Genomic DNA, 19,209 nt, shown 5'->3' with positions numbered 1-19,209 from the left:
CATTTCATTGCCACCATCAGTCAGGACTGCAAGTACCTGCAGACAACCATTATTTTCAATATTGGAACTGAAACTTTCTCATGTAGTGGAAAAACCCTGATCTCATCAGGTAAATGGTTAATTCAGTCCACAGTTGATTTCACCTATGACAGCTTGACTTTTGTGTACAACACTTGGTATTTGGGTTTATTTAGTCTAATAACAAAATTGTTTCATTCCAAGGCTACACAGCTCTGATGCCATGGCAGGGCATCCCTCTTGAAGAAGCCCTACCTGTTTGTGAAAGTGGAGATATTTTCACAGTAGATGAGATCAAGTTAATGGAAAAGCAGACTTGCCCTCCCGACTTCTTGACTGAGGCTGAACTCATCACTCTTATGGAGAAACATGGCATTGGTACTTGGCATAAATGATTTCCAATATGTGTTTGATGATGGCTTTACAAATAACAAGCTTTGTTGTGGTTTGTTGCGTTGCCTGATGAATAAAACTTGTTGCAGGATTGTATATATATATATATATATGTTTGTATATATATATATATATATATATATATATATATATATATATATATATATATATATATATATATATATATATATATATATATATATACATATTTGTTTGTATATATATATATGTATATATATATATATATATATATATATATATATATATATATATATATATATATATATATATAGGTAGGTAGGTAGGTAGGTAGGTAGGTAGGTAGGTAGGTAGGTAGGTATGTATGTATGTATGTATGTATGTATATATATATATATATATATATATATATATATATATATATATATATATATATATATATATATATATATATATATACTGTATAATGTATACACACACACACGCCCGTCCAGTGGTACCTCAACTTACAAAGTTAATTCATTCAGGAAGTTCCCTGGCAAATTCACACTTAATCTTTCATGCCCTTTTGCGGAAAGACAGACAACAGAGTTAACTGTAAATGCACATGCTGTGGGCACTTCTAGGACGTCGACCTACTGCAGTCCACGTATTTACTTAAGTCTTAAATTATTAAACCTTATACAGGAACTGTACTGTTATCTCTGTTTTAGTTAAGTTACTGGTCTCAATTCCTTCCTGTCTCAAGTGCTTTGTAGTCATATCCTGCATCCTGACTGACTGGATGAATGTAGATAGCTACAGATGATAGATTCTTGATCTCACATGAAGAAATTTGCATCTCCAGCAACATCCAGATAATACAATACACTGTGCATATAAAATCGAAATAATAAAGCAAGAAAAAAATATAAACCATATAGTGGCCATCAGCAAAAGTACTAGATTGAAAGTGACAGTTGTAATTGCTCATTGTTAAAGGGACAGGTTGTTCATTGTCCACAGCAGGGGTCACCAACTCCGGTCCTTGAGGGCACCTATCCAGCAATTTTCAGTGTAACTCTCCTCCACTGCACCTGATTCAAATGATGAGCTCATCAGGAAGTTCTGTCGTAGCACGATTACAATCATGATCATTTGAATCAGGTGCAGCGGACCTGGGTCACACTGAAAAAATGCTGGATTGTTGGTGACTCCTGACGTACAGCATGGGGGATGAACAATCTCAATCTGTCAGTGGAGCAGGACATTGACAGCAGACGGTGCATTGTAAGTGCCTTTGTGCCATGATGTGGGGAGTACAGATAGTCTGTGACGTTTATGAGTTTGTGTCATTCTCTCACTGATTACAAGCTGCCAGCTTAGCACCAATGTCAGGGCCTGCAATGCCTTTAAATTAGTATAAAAATTAGGAACATTGATAATCAATAATGCACTATAGGTCAATAATTTGGATAAGCCTGAGGTTACAAGTCCCAGCTATATTGCACTTTTATGCTGCATTGTGCACATTCTCTTTACATTTTTCCTAGGGATGAGATGAGAAGAAGGCAGTGAGATAATGCAACTTCCAAACTCACTTTTAACTTTTTTTTTTTTGCCTCTACAGGTACTGATGCCAGCATCCCTGTCCACATAAACAACATCTGTCAAAGGAACTATGTGACAGTAGAGAATGGTCGCAAGTTGAAGCCTACCAACCTGGGCATTGTTCTTGTACATGGCTACCACAAGATAGGTATTTATTCTCATATTATGTAGAACATTTGTAGAGCATTTGTACATCATAGCAAATCTTCAAAGTCAATTTTGTCAGTCTTCACATGTACTTAACATACAAAGGAATCAAAATTGTGTTTCTCACTATCCTCTGAGTTTTACATGTACAATAACAAAGTGCAGGTGCGCTAAACAAGACAATCCTAAAACTAGATTCTTAACAATAGTAAGGGCTACTTTGCCTAGTGTTGCTAAACTAAAAACAAAAACCAGATATGGCAAGAGTACCCCAAGACAAGACATAAGTAGCAGCGTATGACAAGACAATCCAACAGGATGAGACAAAGCAAGACAACCCTGTTTGTGGTTGTCCCAGCTGTGTAGCTAATGGAAGCAATCTTCCTAAAAAATTGTTGATACGTGTGTCATTCATGTATGTCCATAGTAGAGACTTTGTTTTACAAATAACACGAAACACCCAGCACTTAAAGTGACTGTGTAAGATTTAGACCGTTTTTCATTAAACAAGAATGAATTATTATACATTTCAAAAACATGCAAATAAATGTGTTCTTAACGACCAGCAGTATGTTTTAAATGTAATCGTAGGTCTAGTAATCATTAGATTATCTTGCATGGGGGGGTGAGCACAGTGGCACTCCTCCGGAGGCCGCCATGTCTGTTGTAGCCTGTTGTAGTCTGTTGTAGGAGTGTTTATTGCTGCATTTACTGTAATGCATCTAAAGCTCCCAAAAGCACATGCAGAAAATTACACAAACTCCCTTTAAGGCAGTGCTTCTCAAGTAGTGGGGTGTGCCCCCCCCCCCCCCCCCCCCCCCGGGGATGATGCCAGCGGGGGCGCGGATGACCCCAGGGAAAAGGCTTTGTTTTTGTCTTGTGAAGTGTAATTGCAATAAAATAAGTATGTCCCTTTTTTTTTTTTTTTTTTTTAATGTTTCAGGCACGTTAGTTTTTTTCAGTTATAGACTAAGCTGTAACCTGTATAAACGCTGTAAAAAAATAATGAACAGTTGTTAAATTTTTATTGCTTTTTTTTCTTTTGTAATGATAAAAAGGATACAGTTTTAGGTATACAGTGGGCCCCCGGGTTACGAACTTAATCCGTTCAGCGGCTACGCTCGTATCTCGAATTGCTCGTATAGCGGGCAATCCAGACCCATGTTAATTCGTGAATGCGTGCAACGCGCGCAGAAGCCTTAGGTAAAATCATCACGCTGTATACATATTTTAATATTAAGTGACATAATCTACTGTACAGTTGCATTAAATAACAAATACAAAGGAAAAATGACTTTTACCTTTGGAAAGACGTGACTTGTGCTGAGATAAGCAGAGATGAGCAGAGATGAATGCTCGAAGTCAATACGGTAAATCAGATATGCTATTGGTCTTACAGTGTCAAAGTAACTTTTTCAGTCAGGGTTTTCTCTACTTCCTTCCATCCCAACCAGCTGTGCCATCAAGCTAGATAAAGGCGTTCGGCCAATAGCATATCGGCACTTCTGTGATTGACGTGTGACGCCGGCCAATAGCATCTCCGTGAGTGAGACCGGGTGACCTTAATCGACCAATAGCATATTGGCGTCTCCTTGACTGACTGATAATTATTCGCACTTTTTTTTTAAACGGTTGGAATGTATTGACATCTTATTGATTAAAACACATTTAAACCTGTGACGATTTTTTGTCCTGCAATCGGCACACTTAATTTCATGTCAGCTGTTTTTCCCGACGTGAATTGAGCTGGGTGGAGGCGGAGGGGAGGTTGTGTGTGTTGTATTTACTAGGCACCACACTTATGGCTTGTTCGAGCGTCAGTTCACCTTTGGTTACAACTCACAGTATTGCAAGAATGGCGCTGTCCCAAAGCATGTCGGGAGGTCGCCGACTAACATGACATGCAGTTTTGTCAAGCAACCATTATATGGCACTGTAATACCAGCTATAACAGGGTGCAGAGATTAACCTCTTGAGTTAATACGGCAACGCATATAGGCTATTGGTCTTACAGTGTTACAGTAACTTTTTCAGTCATGGTGCAAATCACGGAGATACTAAAACATCATCCTCTTATTTCTTCCTTTACCGCTGCTAGTAATTTTAGAAGCTATGTCTAACAGATAAAGTTTGCAAAGTCTTCAAAACATTCCGTTTTTCACTCATTTTGTCTACTTCCTTCCATCCTGTCCCATCAAGCTAGATAAAGGCGTTCGGCCAATAGCATATCGGCATTTCTGTGATTGACGTGTGACGCCGGCCAATAGCATCAATCAATCAATCAATCAATCAAATTTTATTTATATAGCCCTAAATCACCGAAGTCTCAAAGGGCTTCACAGAATGAAAAGAGGTCATCTCCGTGAGTGAGACCGGGTGACCTTAATCGACCAATAGCATATTGGCGTCTCCTTGACTGACTGATAATTATTCGCACTTTTTTTTAAACGGTTGGAATGTATTGACAATTAATTAAAAAAAAACACACATTTAAACCAATGACAATTCTTTGTCCTGCAATCGGCACATTTAATTTCATGTCAGCTGTTTTTCCCTTTAGCTGTACAAACACTACACTTAAATAGTAATATATTTAGACACCGTGAGTGAGACAGTCAGTGTGAGATTGTAAGACCAATAGCGTTCACGTTACCGCCATAAGTATCTGTTAATGATTGAAGATGACGTAACTGCTGAATATGTTGACGCAGTAAGGCGAGAACGTTTCTACATACTCAATGGCTGGTTTGTCGGAATGCTCGCAAGACGAGAGGTTTGCTCGTAAGCGGAGGACAAAAATCTCCCTGATCCACGCTCGTAAGGCGAATTGTTCGCAAATCAGGGTGCTCGTAAGCCGGGGGCTGACTGTACTTATACCATTTTTATAGATATTATTTATAATGTCCCCGCTCCCACGTCAAGTGAGAGCAGAGAGTGAAAAGTTTTCTCTTTCCTTGGGGGGGCTTGGCAAGATATAATTGAGAAGCACTGCTTTAAGGTAGTATGCTTTTTTCCCCAATATGAGAGCATAACTTGATGGTTAACCACACATTGTAGTGGCAGAAATGGGCCAAGTTATGAAAAAGGAAGTGGCAATTGCGTTGAATTGGCTCAGATGAAATGAGGGCCCATAAATTTGGGGTAGTGGTGACGTATGCTGTTTCTTGGTTGCATCATCTCATCCCCATTTTAGCCCCACCCCAAAAATTAGGACAACTGATAGGATGAACAAGTTTTGCGCCAGTCCATCTGTCAGTCCAGTCGTACCAACAGTCTTAACGCCACCTGATAGGAGGGAGAGGAAAGGTTTTCGTATCTCGAGAACTTTTTGTCCTCCAGGAAAGAGAGTGCAGATACTGGTTGTTTTGGGAGCAGGCTGATAAAGTGTGATTGACCTTGAGTCCATAGCATGAGTCTCTGATTGGGCTTCTATTAACCAAATTAGCAATCAATGCAAGCCTCCAACTTCTCCATGATGACAACCATTTTGCTTGAGAATTCAAGAACCGCATCCAGTTTGCAGTTCAGATCACTCGTAGCGTGAGTCTTGAGTTTTGATCGCTCGCCCAACGCCTTTGGAGTAGACCAGCAGCCTTCTGTCCAATCCAGCTGTGACCGACAATTTTGTGATACATCATAAATCCGCAAAACCCAATGAGAAGGATGTCTGTTGTTAAAAATCCAATAATGTAGATGTCTTCCACATCCTCTATAAACACGATCAACAGTCAAACCATCCTCCACCTCCACCATGGATCCATGGTATATCTGGTGGCTGATTGCCCTTCTCCTCGAGAAAATGTTGTCTATTGAGTAGAGAGCACAGCTGATCAATTCCATGGTTGGAATTAAAGGACAAAAAATTCTGCTAGAGGCTTCAATGATGAATGAAAGATAGAACAAAAGACAGAACGGATACAAAGTGCACCAAAGCCAGGAGATAAAGTTTGGAAGGAGATGGGCAAAAATGTGTCCGCCAAGAGCCAAGCCAGCAAACCTCGGCAATTCAGGAATAAATTGTAAGTTGTACAGTTACCCCTATATTAGCCACATGAAATTTGATTATAATGCATGTAACTTTTTTTGTCATAATTACTCTGGTACGCCACAAAATTACTACAAAGATAACAATCAATGTACATGGTGTGATGACGTAAGAATAATCACAGCTGAGTTCATAGTGAGAAAATGTGTCCATATGACACATGAAAATAAAAAAAGGTTAGCAAACACGTACCTCTGGTCTTCAGTACTTAACTGTAGTTACTGTAGTGTTGTATGATTGTTCATCATCATAAAATATCTCTGCACACTGACCCTTAATGATTATGATAGGCTTGAAATGTGCATTAGTTGGATGTTTTTGTTCATTTACCAATTTTAAACTATGTTTTTTAACTATTCGACTCATGCTAATGTGTCTCGTTTATAGATGCAGAACTGGTACTACCAACTATTCGCAGTGCTGTTGAAAAGCAACTCAATCTAATTGCACTCGGGAAAGCCCACTTCCAGCAAGTACTCCAGCATGCGTTAGATATCTTCAAAAGGAAGTTTCACTATTTTGTGGATTCCATCAGTGGTAAGTTTGCAACAATTTGGAGTGTGGACTAAAAACACAAGACACAGGCTTGTCCAAGAAATTATCTGCTGAATTTATTGTTATTCTGGCAACTTCAGATGAGCAGCACCATCATAATGCTGTCAAACATATTTGACTTACACGCGTTGTAATTAACATGAAAAGTTTCATTCACCCGTTGTTCATGCTTTTTTTTTCCCTTAAGTCATGGTGAAGCCTATCCCAGGTGTCTTGGGCAGTAGATACACCCTGAACTGGTTGCCACCCAGTAGGGCATACTGGGACAATCAGCCATTCACACTTACAAACACCTAAGGACATTTTAAGAGTGTCCAATATACCAAGCATGTTTTTGGAATGCGAGAGGAAAGGGGAGCACTTGGAGAAAACTCACACAAGCATGGGGAGATCATGCAAACGCCACAGGAAGGCAGAAGCAAATTTATGACCCCGTATGTGAGGCGGACGTGCTAACCAGTCTGCCATCATGCATCCGCCAAATATAAAGCAGAGTGAAAATTAAAAATCCCTTCACGTATCGTATTTAGTAGATTTACTTAAAAAAATACACACACACACAAGTCATAACTAACACAGTCATAAATATTTTGAACCAATCTCATAACAAATGCCTATGAAATGCTTTAAGTCAATTGTGACTGCAATCCTGCTATCAAGGCTCAAATACCATGTTGACATCACAGGCACTGCTCTACTTGGTTCAAGTCCTACCTGTCACACAGATCCTTCTCTCCCCCCAGCCCCTCTTACTTGCGGAATACCCCAAGGTTCTATTCTCGGCCCCATCCTTTTCCTCCTGTACATCTCACCTCTTGGATTTATTTTCTCCAAGCACAACATTTCCTTCCACTGTTTTGCGGATGATGTACAACTTTTTCTGCCTTAAGAACCTCCACGATGCTCGATACAGTCTTTACTTGACTTCTTGAGTGACCTCAAAGCCCGAATGAAGGCCAATTGCCTCCACCTCAAAGACAGTAAGACAGAAGTCATTGCTTTCGGCCATGTCAACCCAGGCTACAATAACCAATACTGGATACTGGGTCCCCTTAGGATCAAAACATGTGCAACTATTAGAAACCCTGGTGTCCTGCTGGACAGTGATTTCAAATTGGATAAACATATCAGCTCTGTTGTCAAAACCAGTTTCTTCCAGCTGAGGCGCCTTGCTATCTAACACAGGCAGATTTGGAGCGTGTTATTCAGTGCTTCATTTCATCAAGGCTAGATTACTGTAACTCCTTGCTCATTGGCCTTGACCAGTGGGCTTCAGCTGGTTCAAAATGCAACTGCTCGTCTCCTCACTCGCACCAAGAGACTTTCACACATCACTCCAGTGTTGGCATCTCTGCACTGGTTACCCAGTCCCTTTAGAACAGGTGTGGGCAATTCTGGCTCCTGAGACCCGGTGTCCTGTATGTTTTCCAGTTTTCTCTTCCCAACACACCTGATTTAAACCATTAGCTTATCAATAAGCTCTGCTGGAACTTGAAAATCTTCCTAATAATTTGAGTCAGGTGTGTGAGAGAGAAAACTGGAAAACATGCAGGACACGACACTGCTTTAGAATGAACTTTAAAATACAACTGATCACCTTCAAAGCCCTAAATGGCCTTGAAGTTGGCCTTCGTAGCTCTGGTTGATGAGTGCCTAGCTTGAGTCCTCACAACCATTCATATTTTCACATCCCAAAGTTACAAACATCAGTACACCACCAATTTAAAAAATACCGCAGCAAAAATTTAAACGCAACATGTTTATATTTTTGTCGAGTATAATATTCAAACCGCTCATTAAGGATGCAAAGAAACTGTTAGGCAATGCAGACATACTTTTCGAACTCAGACAGATGTTCATCAGTGCATTAAATGTTAATAACTACAAATATCTAATCAATGTGGGCTTTCCATCAATCAATATAAGATCCATCAATCAATATAAGATAACCACGTGGCCACCACATGTCTTCTGGTCAGGCCACCTGAGCTACAGGTCACCTGAACCGGGCCATTTCGAACTAGTGTTGAAGCATTATTTGCATTTGCAATCATGATTGTGATTCAAAAAAGTGTAATTTTGTGAATGCAAAGACTGCTGTATAAATGATCATTACTTTAATCAGCGTAGTGCAGGAGTGGAGTGGGAGAGAATGTTCACATAAGGTTAAGCCAGTGTTTCTTTATATTTCGTTTAAACTATATTTTGGCAGGCCCCCCCTAGAAAAGTTTTTGCCCCCCCCGTCGATGCACTTACTATAAATAAGATTATTATTGATGACAATTAAGTATACCTACCCATGTATCCTTTTTAACATTAATAACAAAAAAAGTAACAAAAAATATTTTTATCGCGTTTATACGAGTTACAGCTTATTCTAAAACTGAAAAAAAGAAGCCAGTGCACCAAAGTGCCTGAAACATGAAGAAAATGATGAAAATTATTACTTTATTGCAATTACATTCCACATGACAAAAACAAAGCCTTTTTCCTGGGATCATCCATGCCCCCCCCCCCCCCCCCCCCCCCCCCCCCCCCCCCCGGGCAACACCTCGGGCCCCCTCAGGGGGGCCCACCCCACTATTTGAGAATCACTGGGTTAAGCCAACATTGCCTGCTAACTACGCATTCAGCCATGCTAGCTTTTAATATCTCACAAGAAACTGAGGCAAGGATCTAACTCGATGATTCGCAGCATGAATCTGAGCATTGATTACTCGCCCAATGTCTTAAAAAAAGGCGGCACTCATCTGGTCAATTTTTCGATACAACAGAAATTCAGCAACTTCAATAAGGAGGATCTTTGTGATAAAAAATTCAGTAATGTAGATGTCGTCAACATCTTCTCTGGACAAGATCGACAAGACAAACCAAAAATAATGGAACAAATGGAGGGTCCATTTGTTCCATTATCTGAAATTATTATAGGCAGCCTTATACGCATATTATTTTTTTAGGTCAAACAAACACAGGGAATTGATAGCAGTTCGTTTGTTTCTGCATATTTTCACCCCCTGCTATTACCGATATGAAATAGAGTTCTCATTTGCAGGTATGGATGAATTGATGGAAGTCTCGTTTTCACCTATTGCTGATGCAGGAAAGCCAATGTCTCGCTGTGGCAAGTGTCGGCGATTCATGAAATTTATCCAGGTAAGCAACTATTGGAACTGTGCTATCAAGTAAATAAAAAAAAAACAAAAAAACGGATCAATCGATTTTTTTTTATTTTTTATTCTTTATCCATCCATTTTCTCAACCACTTGTCCTCATGACGGTTTGGGTGTGCTGCGGCTTATTCCCAGCTGTCCTCGGGCTGTAAGCGGGGTACACCCTGATTTGGCTGCTAGTCAATTGCCGGGCACCCATACACAAACAACTATTCACACTTTCAAACCCACTTAAGGGCATTACAGAGTATCCAATATCTTACATGCATGTTTTTGGGAATATGGGAGCAAACCGGAGTATCCGCAGAAAGCCCACACAGGCACGGGGAGAACATGAAACCTCCACACTGGAAGACCAGAGCCAGAAGCAAACTCTGAACCCCAGCATTGTGAGGCAAACACACTATCCAGTCTTCCACCGTGCCACCCTTATTTACTTATTTACCTTTAAATATTCACGGCATTCACTTGAGGGCGGCATGGCTTGGTGGTAGAGTGGTCGTCTCCCGGCTGAGAGGCTGTGGGTTCGATCTCCCGACCATCAAGACCATATCGAAGTGTCCTTGAGCAAGACACTGAACCCCCAATTGCTCCTGATGCTGCGTCATCAGTAGGTAAATGACTAGCTAGTGTAAAGCGCTTTGAGTACCCAAGGTAGAAAAGCGCTATATAAGTGGAAATCCATTTACCAAGTCCATTTAAATAATAGAGCTCTTTAGAGCGCTTTAAAGTCAAAACATTTGCATTTTTATGAACATGGATTCTTTTTGGGTACACCTTTTTACATTCTTGAATGTATAACCAAATTTGGAGTTTTTACACTTCAGTGGGTAGAATACTAAATATATAAGATACATCCCTCATCCCCGACCTGGAGAGGACACTCCACCCCTTTTACCCTCATTACACCGATAGCCTGCCAGATAAGTATATACTGTATCGTATATTCTATCGCATTCCTAAATTTCCAGAAGCACACAAACACAACATGAGAGTCGTATGCATGTTGTGTTTGCATGACGTTTCCTGGTAGCGCGCTCTCCACGGGGATGTGTGTGCTTGTATGTTTGGGATAAATGCGTTTGGGAGGCTGTGTATTTACCCTGCACGACAAAATCATTTTGTTGACTGTGTGGAAAATCAATCTCTCTTTCTCTCTCCCAGCAGAGGCAACATGAATATTTTTCCAAATATTTTTCTGTTTAGTCTTAATACTATTACAGACTCAGAAATGTTTCATGTAATGTAATCAAATTAAAAAAAAAAAAAAGTGCTTTTCCATAGCTGTATAGGAATCTTGTGGAATCAAATGTGGCATGATTCACCATCAATTGTTCATGTGGGTTTAAAATAAAAATGACTCAATTTGTGTCCTTGGCTAGGTTGAAGATTAGTTTGTGCCACTTGAGGCTGATTTCATAGTATAATTAGTTGTCATAGAGTGACGTCCACTGTGACATATCCGGAATGAATTTCTATTCACTGTCAAGTACCTTAAAAGCAGAGAATGACATAAAAAATGGAACCAAGTCACGGTCATTTATTTACATAACAAATGAAACATCTTAAATTGATGAGTGTTAATGTGAATGTTTTTCAATGTGAATTAGTTTCTTTTTTGAGAAACATAATTTGGTAGAAGTTTTCATGGTCAGTGCCTACAGGATGCTCTTTTTTGAAGACACCAAGTAAAGTGAAAGGGACACTGCTGCTATTGTTTCCATAAAATTGTCATTCAGTAGTCCATGATATTCCTTCAAGTATAGAAACAATTTTATTGAGGAGGAGTTTTAAAAATCTATTCTTTTTTTTTTTTTTTTAAACAGCTGCTTATCCTCACTAGGGTCGCAGGCTTGCTGGTGCTTATCCGAGCTGTTTATGAGCAGTAGGCAGGCAACACTCTGAACTGGTTGCCAGCCAATCGCAAGGCACAGATGCACAAACAATCATTCATGCCCCCAATCATACCTAATGGAAAATCTAGAGCAGTGGTTCTTTACCTTGGAGTCACTGAACCCCACCAGTTTCATATGCTCATTCACCGAACCCTTCTTGAGTAAAAAATAAAATAGGATTTTATTTTACTGGTGCACAAAATGAATTGTGCATTAATATCACCTTGTTCAAATAAGAAAACCAACACAGTGGGTAAAAGTACCAGTTCCCCGCCACCACGTTGTGAGTCCGTACTGCGATCGACCCTTTAGATTGCCCGCCGTGGGAGCTTATTTGCCTGGATTGACGCTCTGGAAATAACTGGCTAATTCCGGTGTGTGGTCCTGACTGAGAAGAAGGTCTCACTCGCTTATCCAGTGCTCTCAAAGCAGACTGGTAGGGAGTCTCACTCAAACACATATACAGACCTCTCCAAGCGGTCTAATAGGGAGGTCTCTCTCTGAAGCATAAACCAGCGACCTCAAAGCGGACTGGTAGGAAATCTCAAAGCAGGACGCTTTCAATGACTGTGCCCACTAACTGTAGACTAGACTGAGAGGTGGACCTCTGCGGCAGAGGCTCCACCGAACCCCTGAGACCGACTCACCGAACCCCTAGGGTTCGATCAAACCCAGGTTAAGAACCACTGATCTAGAGTGTCCAATATACAGTACAGTACTTGTCATAAATGGTATTGGAGAGTGGGAGGAAGCCGAGTCCCCGGAGAAAACTTACGTAGGCTCAGGAGAATATGCAAACCACGCAGGATCTATAATATGTATATAATTGCACAATATAAAATCACTTCCGTTGATGAGCTTTGACCGAGGTTGCAACGCAGAGATGCCCCCAACTCCCAGTCTCAGGGCTCTAATCTCGATGCCCCTCCCTGAATTAGGACCATGTCCAACCATCCCTGAAATGTGGTTTGAATACAGTCAACATGCCTAAAAAAACATCCCTAAAATGTGGTTTTAATATGATCATTCTAACATAAAAGAACACTGTTACAAGTGTAACCAGTAGACATTTCTCTGAAATATGTTGGCATGTTTGCAGGCCAAACCCAGTCGACTCCATTGCTCCCACTGTGATGAGACACATAGTCTACCCCAGAATGGAGCCATCAAGCTATACAAGGAGCTTCGCTGTCCACTGGATGACTTTGAGCTAGTGCTGTGGACCTCTGGCATGCGAGGCAAAAGTTACCCCCTGTGCCCCTACTGCTTTAGCCACCCACCTTTCAGGGACATGAAAAAAAGTAAGAATACGTAATATTAGGGATGAGCATGTACCAATATCAGATATCATGCCGATGCCTGACTTTATTTTAAGTGATCAGTGTTTGTGAAATTACTGTTATATCTTGTTGGTAATTTACGATTGAGAACTAAAGACATACGGGGATCCCTCGTTTTTCGTGGTTAATGGGGTTAAAAACCCCGCAATAAGTGAATTCACCAAACTCCTTGTGCACAAAGTATATTTAATGTGTTGAATAATACGCATTCTTTCCCATGCTCATTGATTTCCTAACACCAGTAGGGATGCTGAACAGGCATTTGTCTCTTTCTGGGCACAAGCTTTATTTTCTTTAACAGCACACAACACGCAATGCATTAGAACACAGGTGTCAAACTCCAGTCCCAGAGGGCCGGTGTCCTGCATGTTTTTTCACCCTCTCTCAAACACACCTGATTCAAATGATTCGGATCGTTTTCAGAATCATGCAGAGCTTGCTAATAAGCTAATCATTTGAATCAGGTGTGTTTGGGAAAGACAACAGGAAAATATGCAGAATACCGACCCTCGAGGACAGAAGTTTGAGACCATGGTGAGAAGCCGCTAACTCTCCCCACAGCCCGAAGCACAACCCCCTGACACAATTTTCTTAAAGCTCAGCTTGTCTTGTCATTCCCTCATGCATCTGCCCCCCCCAAACCCTGTATACATACATATATATATATATATATATATATATATATATATATATATATATACACACACACACACACACACGTGGACAAAATTGTTGGTACCCCTCAGTTAAAGAAGGAAAAACCCACAATTCTCACTGAAATCACTTGAAACATACAAAAGTAACAATAAATAAAAAAAAATTGAAAATTAAATAATCAAAATCAGCCATCACTTTTGAATTGCTGATTAACATAATTATTTAAAAAAACAAACTAATGAAACAGGCCTGGACAAAAATGATGGTACCCATAACTTAATATTTTGTTGCACAACCTTTTGAGGCAATCACTGCAATTAAGCGATTTCTGTATTTGTCAATGAGCGTTCTGCAGCTGTCAACAGGTATTTTGGCCCACTCCTCATGAGCAAACTGTTCCAGTTGTCTCAGGTTTGATGGGTGTCTTCTCCAAATGGCATGTTTCAGCTCCTTCCACAGATGTTCAATGGGATTCAGATCCGGGCTCATGGAAGGCCACTTTAGAATAGTCCAACGCTTTTCTCTCAGCCATTCTTGGGTGTTTTTGGCTGTGTGTTTTGGATCGTTGTCCTGTTGGAAGACCCATGACCTGCGACTGAGACCAAGCTTTCTGACACCAGGCAGCACATTTCTCTCCAGAAAGGCCTTGATAGTCTACAGATTTAATTTTACCTTGCACACATTCAAGACACCCTGTGGCAGATGCAGCAAAGCAGCCCCAAAACATTACTGAGCCTCCTCCATGTTTCACCGTAGGGACAGTGTTCTTTTCTTCGTATGCTTGGTTTTTGAGTCTATGAACATAGAGTTGATGTGCCTTACTAAAAAGCTCCAGTTTGGTCTCATCTGTCCAAAGGACATTCTCCTAGAAGCTTTGGCTTGTCAACATGCATTTTTGCAAATTCCAGTCTCGCTTTTTTATGATTTTTTTTTCAGCAGTGGTGTCCTCCTTGGTCGTCTCCCCGAAGAAAAGAACACTTTTGATTATTTAATTTTCAATAAATTTTTATTTATTGTTACTTTTGTAAGTTTCAAGTGATAATTGTGGGTTTTTCCTTCTTTAACTGAGGGGTACCAACAATTTTGTCCACGTGTATACATATATATATATATATATATATATATATATATATATATATATATATACAGTGGTACCTCGGTACTCGACCATAATCCGTTCTGAGGTGGTGGTCGAGCACCGATTTGTTCGAACACCGAAAGCAATTTTCCCATAAGAAATAATGGAAAGTATGTGTGCACAAGTAAATGTGCACAAGCAGTACATGATAAATATAAAGATAAATAAAGCATTATAAACCATTTTGTATAATTTACTTACGTTTTGGAGAGTGGTTGATGGCATACAGGAATGGATGTGGAGAGGACGGGAGGGAGTTACTCCTTCCATGATGACGCTAGCTAACTGCGATGCGAGGTACACCACGTTCATATTTTGCTATAATTTCCTTCTTCGGTTCAATAGTGGTCCTCATTGTTTTCCTCTTTGCCTTCCCCTTATCACTGTCTTTCTTTGGACCCATTATTAAGGGCTAGAGCAACACGAAAAAGTTTAAATCCGGGAAGAAATACTCGAACAAACGTCTTACTTCGCTGGCGGTCTGAGTTGAACTGGCGCTTACCCGCTGGCCGAGAAGGGCCGAGGAGCGCGTTCGGGTCGGGTCGGCTCGGCTCGGCTCGGCTCGGCTCGGCTAGGCTCGGCTAGTCGAGAACCGAAAATCTGATCGAGGTCCGATGCATTACCTACTTGATTTTTTTGGTCGAGCACCGATTTGGTCGAGTATAGAGGCGTTCGAGGACCGAGGTACCACTGTATATATATATATATATATATATATATATATATATATATATATATATATATATATATATATATATATATATATATATATACTGTATAACAGTGTTTATATGGGAGCAAGATTACAAACTTCTCCAACTATTTGTGAATAACTTCATAGTGTGTAACTACGTAGTCATCTTCTCAGGGGTGTCTGAAATGCTGCTACTGATTTATCCTTTGGTGCAGGTGTGGCGACAAAAGAAAGAATTCTGACATTTATTTATATATATATATACTGTATGTATAACTGAGTGTTAAGTGTCATGCTCAAGGATGGGACCCACAGCTTCTCACAAACTTGTTCAAATGAAAATGACAATTACTTAGTTGTTGACATAAAGAAGTCGTATTTTGTGTTTTGTTAAAGCACCTAGTTCGCAAGGTTTGTGAGTGACGATGAAAGTAGCAGGTGTTTCATTTTTGATTGTAAAAGTTCGCCAAACATTTGCCTCACTCCCGTACTTTAGTTTTTGCAAGGAAATTTAGAATATGTTCAAAAATCTTTTTTTTAATTGATTATAGATTACTATGTATTAAATCATTAAAACAAGAAAAAACATTAAATGATATTGTTCTTGCCGCCAAGAAATTTTGAGCATGGGTCCCTGCTACAGCAAAACTAAACTTGAACTTAAAATGTTTGCAGAACACGTGACATTTGGTAAATGGTTGCGACCTTAAACCAACGCTGACAAATGCCTGACGTGAACCCCTGCTACTTTTGCCAACAATCAAAAATGTTCGTCAAAATTGGGGACTTAACATTTTGTAATTGAAAGAAAACCAGAGATTGGAAAATTTTAATAGTATTTTTTGATTCAACTGCATGCTTCAAAGGAAGCAAATTGTTTACCCTTACATGCTTAAATATTCATATTTCAGGTTTTATATTTTTTTTTAGATGCTGTATTATATATTTGTTTTAGTTTTTCATTAATGTTGTCTTCTGTATTTGTACCCTATTTCCAAGATGTAGGATGCAATGAATGTAGCCATCCTTCCTGCCAGCACTCTTTCAACTCTTTGGGTATTGGACAGTGTGTGGAATGTGACAGTGGAGTTTTGGTATTGGATCCAACCTCAGGGCCAAAATGGAAGATGGCTTGTAATAGCTGCAACGTTGTTGTTAATTTCTTTGAACATGCTCATAGAGTCCAGGTAATACTTAACTGGTTCTATTTAAGGACGCATTGAAATAAAATGTGTCCAAATCTAAAACAGAAAATGAAAAACACTTGACCCAAAACCGCAACACAAAAAAATATATGTATTTTTTTTCCGTGCAATGCCATGCGGCAACCTATTGACTTCATTGTTAAGTCACAAGCAGTGTCCTGCACAGGTCCATTAATAATTGATAAAAATTATAGTTAACAAACATAGCTATATTTCACGGCTCTCCTGCCGACTCCACTAGGATGGAAAGACTAGTTATTTGATTATTAGGTATTGTAAGTTAATTTTACCCCCGTCATTCTTTTCGATGTCAGTTTTTAGAGGATGATTGGAAGCCCATGTTAGAAATTTGCAGTTATTTTTGATTCATGCACTGAGTAATTTTTTTCCCTCTGTATAGGTTTGAAATGTCCGACCATGTTTGAATGCACCACAACGGTGTGGTATTAACTCTAGAGAATTGTGCCATGTCATATAATAACAACATAATTCATTAGTGGTATATTAGCATCCATAATTAGCGATTGAATATGATATTTTTTTTATATCATGGTGGTGTTTTGATTGTGTAGCCCTGTGATGTGACAGCTATTAAAAGAGTCATGAGGACTCAAGCTTGCTAACGGCCAGCTTAATTTAAAAAAAACAAAACAAAAACTAACCATGGCTATTTTTGTCCATGTGGTGTGTCTATTTTGCAGTTGGCCCTTGCAACACGCCATTGATGCCTGCTGGTTTTTGGCATACCTCTCATAACAATAGCACAAATTGATTATTTACTGTTGACACACATTCAGCAATTTGTACAGTAAAACATAACTGATAAATGAAACATAGTTTAGAAATGCATGAATGAAGGAAAATAACACATTTGAGGGTGTTTAGGGTGAGAAATCAACATTGTAACTTAGTTTCAAAGACTTCATGATAGGATCCCTTTAAGTGTGAGATTCTAACCTCTGGTACCGATTCAGTTAGTCCATGATGCTGATGCATTTTTTATTCACGCAGGTGGTTCAAGAGAATTGCAATGCCTGCGATGCCTTTCTGGTCACAGTGGACTTCAATAAAGCCCGCACCCCTCTGCCTGCTGATGAGACACAACACACTGGCTGTGTTTTCTGTGATTCAGTCTTCCAAGATCTTGTTGAGCTTAAACATGCTACCATGAGGCACCCCATGCATCGTGGTGGAAGTGCAAGACGAGGGCGAGGCAGAGGACGGCGTGGTCCTCCAAAAAAGCCCAAAGACAAAATGGCTGCATTAGCAGCATATTTTGTATAGTGTATCACTTGTAGGTTTTTGTTTGTTTGTTTTGTTTTCACATTGTAGTGTAGGGGTGTCAAACTCATTTTTAGCATGGGTCACATTGTGTTATTGTTTCTATCAGAGGGCCGCAATGACTAAAGTCAAAAAATGTTCAAGTGTGTTTATCACATTTACCAAGTTTTATTATCAATCAAGTCGATAAAATGTTTTCAAAAGAGAGCTTGGTAACAAAAAAAATGCTTGTTTTTTTCCCCCAAAAAAAGTTTTAAAAGTTGAAGACAACTTGCAAATTTGGTATTTGAGCCAGAAACGTGAAAGTCAAATCAGCATTTCATGGGCCACATAAAATGCTGTGGCGGGCCAGATTTGGCCCCCGGGCCATGAGTTTGACACAGGTGCTGTAGCGTATTAGCTTGGCAGCACTCTCTGTCAATGACTCCGAGTTGGCATGTTGAGACTTAAAAGTGATGCCTTTTCTCAGGTATACTTTTCAAACCAAAATTTATTGGGATTATTGGCAGTAATTGTCATGTTCCTGTCTATTTTTTTGTTCTTTGTGCTTAGGCAGTGTTCTCCTTCCGACACGCGGGGGCGGAGTCATCAGCCACACACACTTGCGTCCGATTGCATTCAAGGGCTTTATAAGCCGGCCGGTACAAGAGAGTGACTGTTGAGTTTTTCCTTGCCACGCTTCATGCAGCTCAGAAATCTCTCCAGCGTTCCCGGCTCGCGTTTACCTTCACATCTACTCCCTTGGTTTGTACTTTGCTCGTTTTTGGACTTCCTTGTTGAATTTACTTTGCTGCTTTGTTTTAGTAGCTCTCCTGCCGACTCCGCTCCCTCGTCGCTTCCGCGTTACTGTTGGGCTCATTCTGCCAGGTCTTCTGCATCTCTTTTATTTGGTACTTTGTGTTTTAAATTGTACTTTGCCTTTTTGACTTTGTTTTGTTTTCACGCTTTGTGTGCACCCTTGCTTAATAAAGCATTTTGATTGACTTTTGACTTGTGTGTCTGGTTGGGGTTTATTGCTTATCCTGGTTCCGAGGTTATTCATGACACAATATAACAATTGGATTTTAAATTTAAAAATACATAATGCATAAAATAACCTAAT

The 19,209-nt window shown here is 39.8% G+C and overlaps 1 protein-coding gene across 1 annotated transcript; it reads left to right on the top strand.

The window, feature by feature from the left end:
* The first annotated feature begins 6 nt into the window (after positions 1-6).
* On the top strand, positions 7-19,097 carry top3b (DNA topoisomerase III beta). The gene is made up of 8 exons (XM_088423035.1): positions 7-109; positions 223-396; positions 2,000-2,128; positions 6,560-6,709; positions 9,780-9,880; positions 12,892-13,093; positions 16,621-16,808; positions 17,838-19,097. The coding sequence occupies exons 2-8, from the start codon at positions 237-239 to the stop codon at positions 18,108-18,110; spliced, it is 1,203 nt and encodes a 400-aa protein (XP_088279161.1). The 5' UTR covers positions 7-109; positions 223-236; the 3' UTR covers positions 18,111-19,097.
* Positions 19,098-19,209: the final 112 nt, after the last annotated feature.

The sequence above is a fragment of the Hippichthys cyanospilos genome, chromosome 1 (genome assembly GCF_059441005.1).
Source record: "Hippichthys cyanospilos isolate Australia breed blue-spotted pipefish chromosome 1, RoL_Hcya_1.0, whole genome shotgun sequence".
NCBI classification, from domain to species: Eukaryota; Metazoa; Chordata; class Actinopteri; order Syngnathiformes; family Syngnathidae; genus Hippichthys; species Hippichthys cyanospilos.
This window is presented reverse-complemented; position numbering and strand designations above follow the sequence as displayed.

Bases quoted from the DNA above. Each gene is read 5' to 3' on its own strand.
- top3b (XM_088423035.1), top strand. From the start codon at position 237: ATGCCATGGCAGGGCATCCCTCTTGAAGAAGCCCTACCTGTTTGTGAA. The intron at 397-1,999 runs GTACTTGGCATA...TTGCCTCTACAG, and splicing joins TATGGAGAAACATGGCATTG to GTACTGATGCCAGCATCCCT. The intron at 16,809-17,837 runs GTAATACTTAAC...TTATTCACGCAG, and splicing joins AACATGCTCATAGAGTCCAG to GTGGTTCAAGAGAATTGCAA.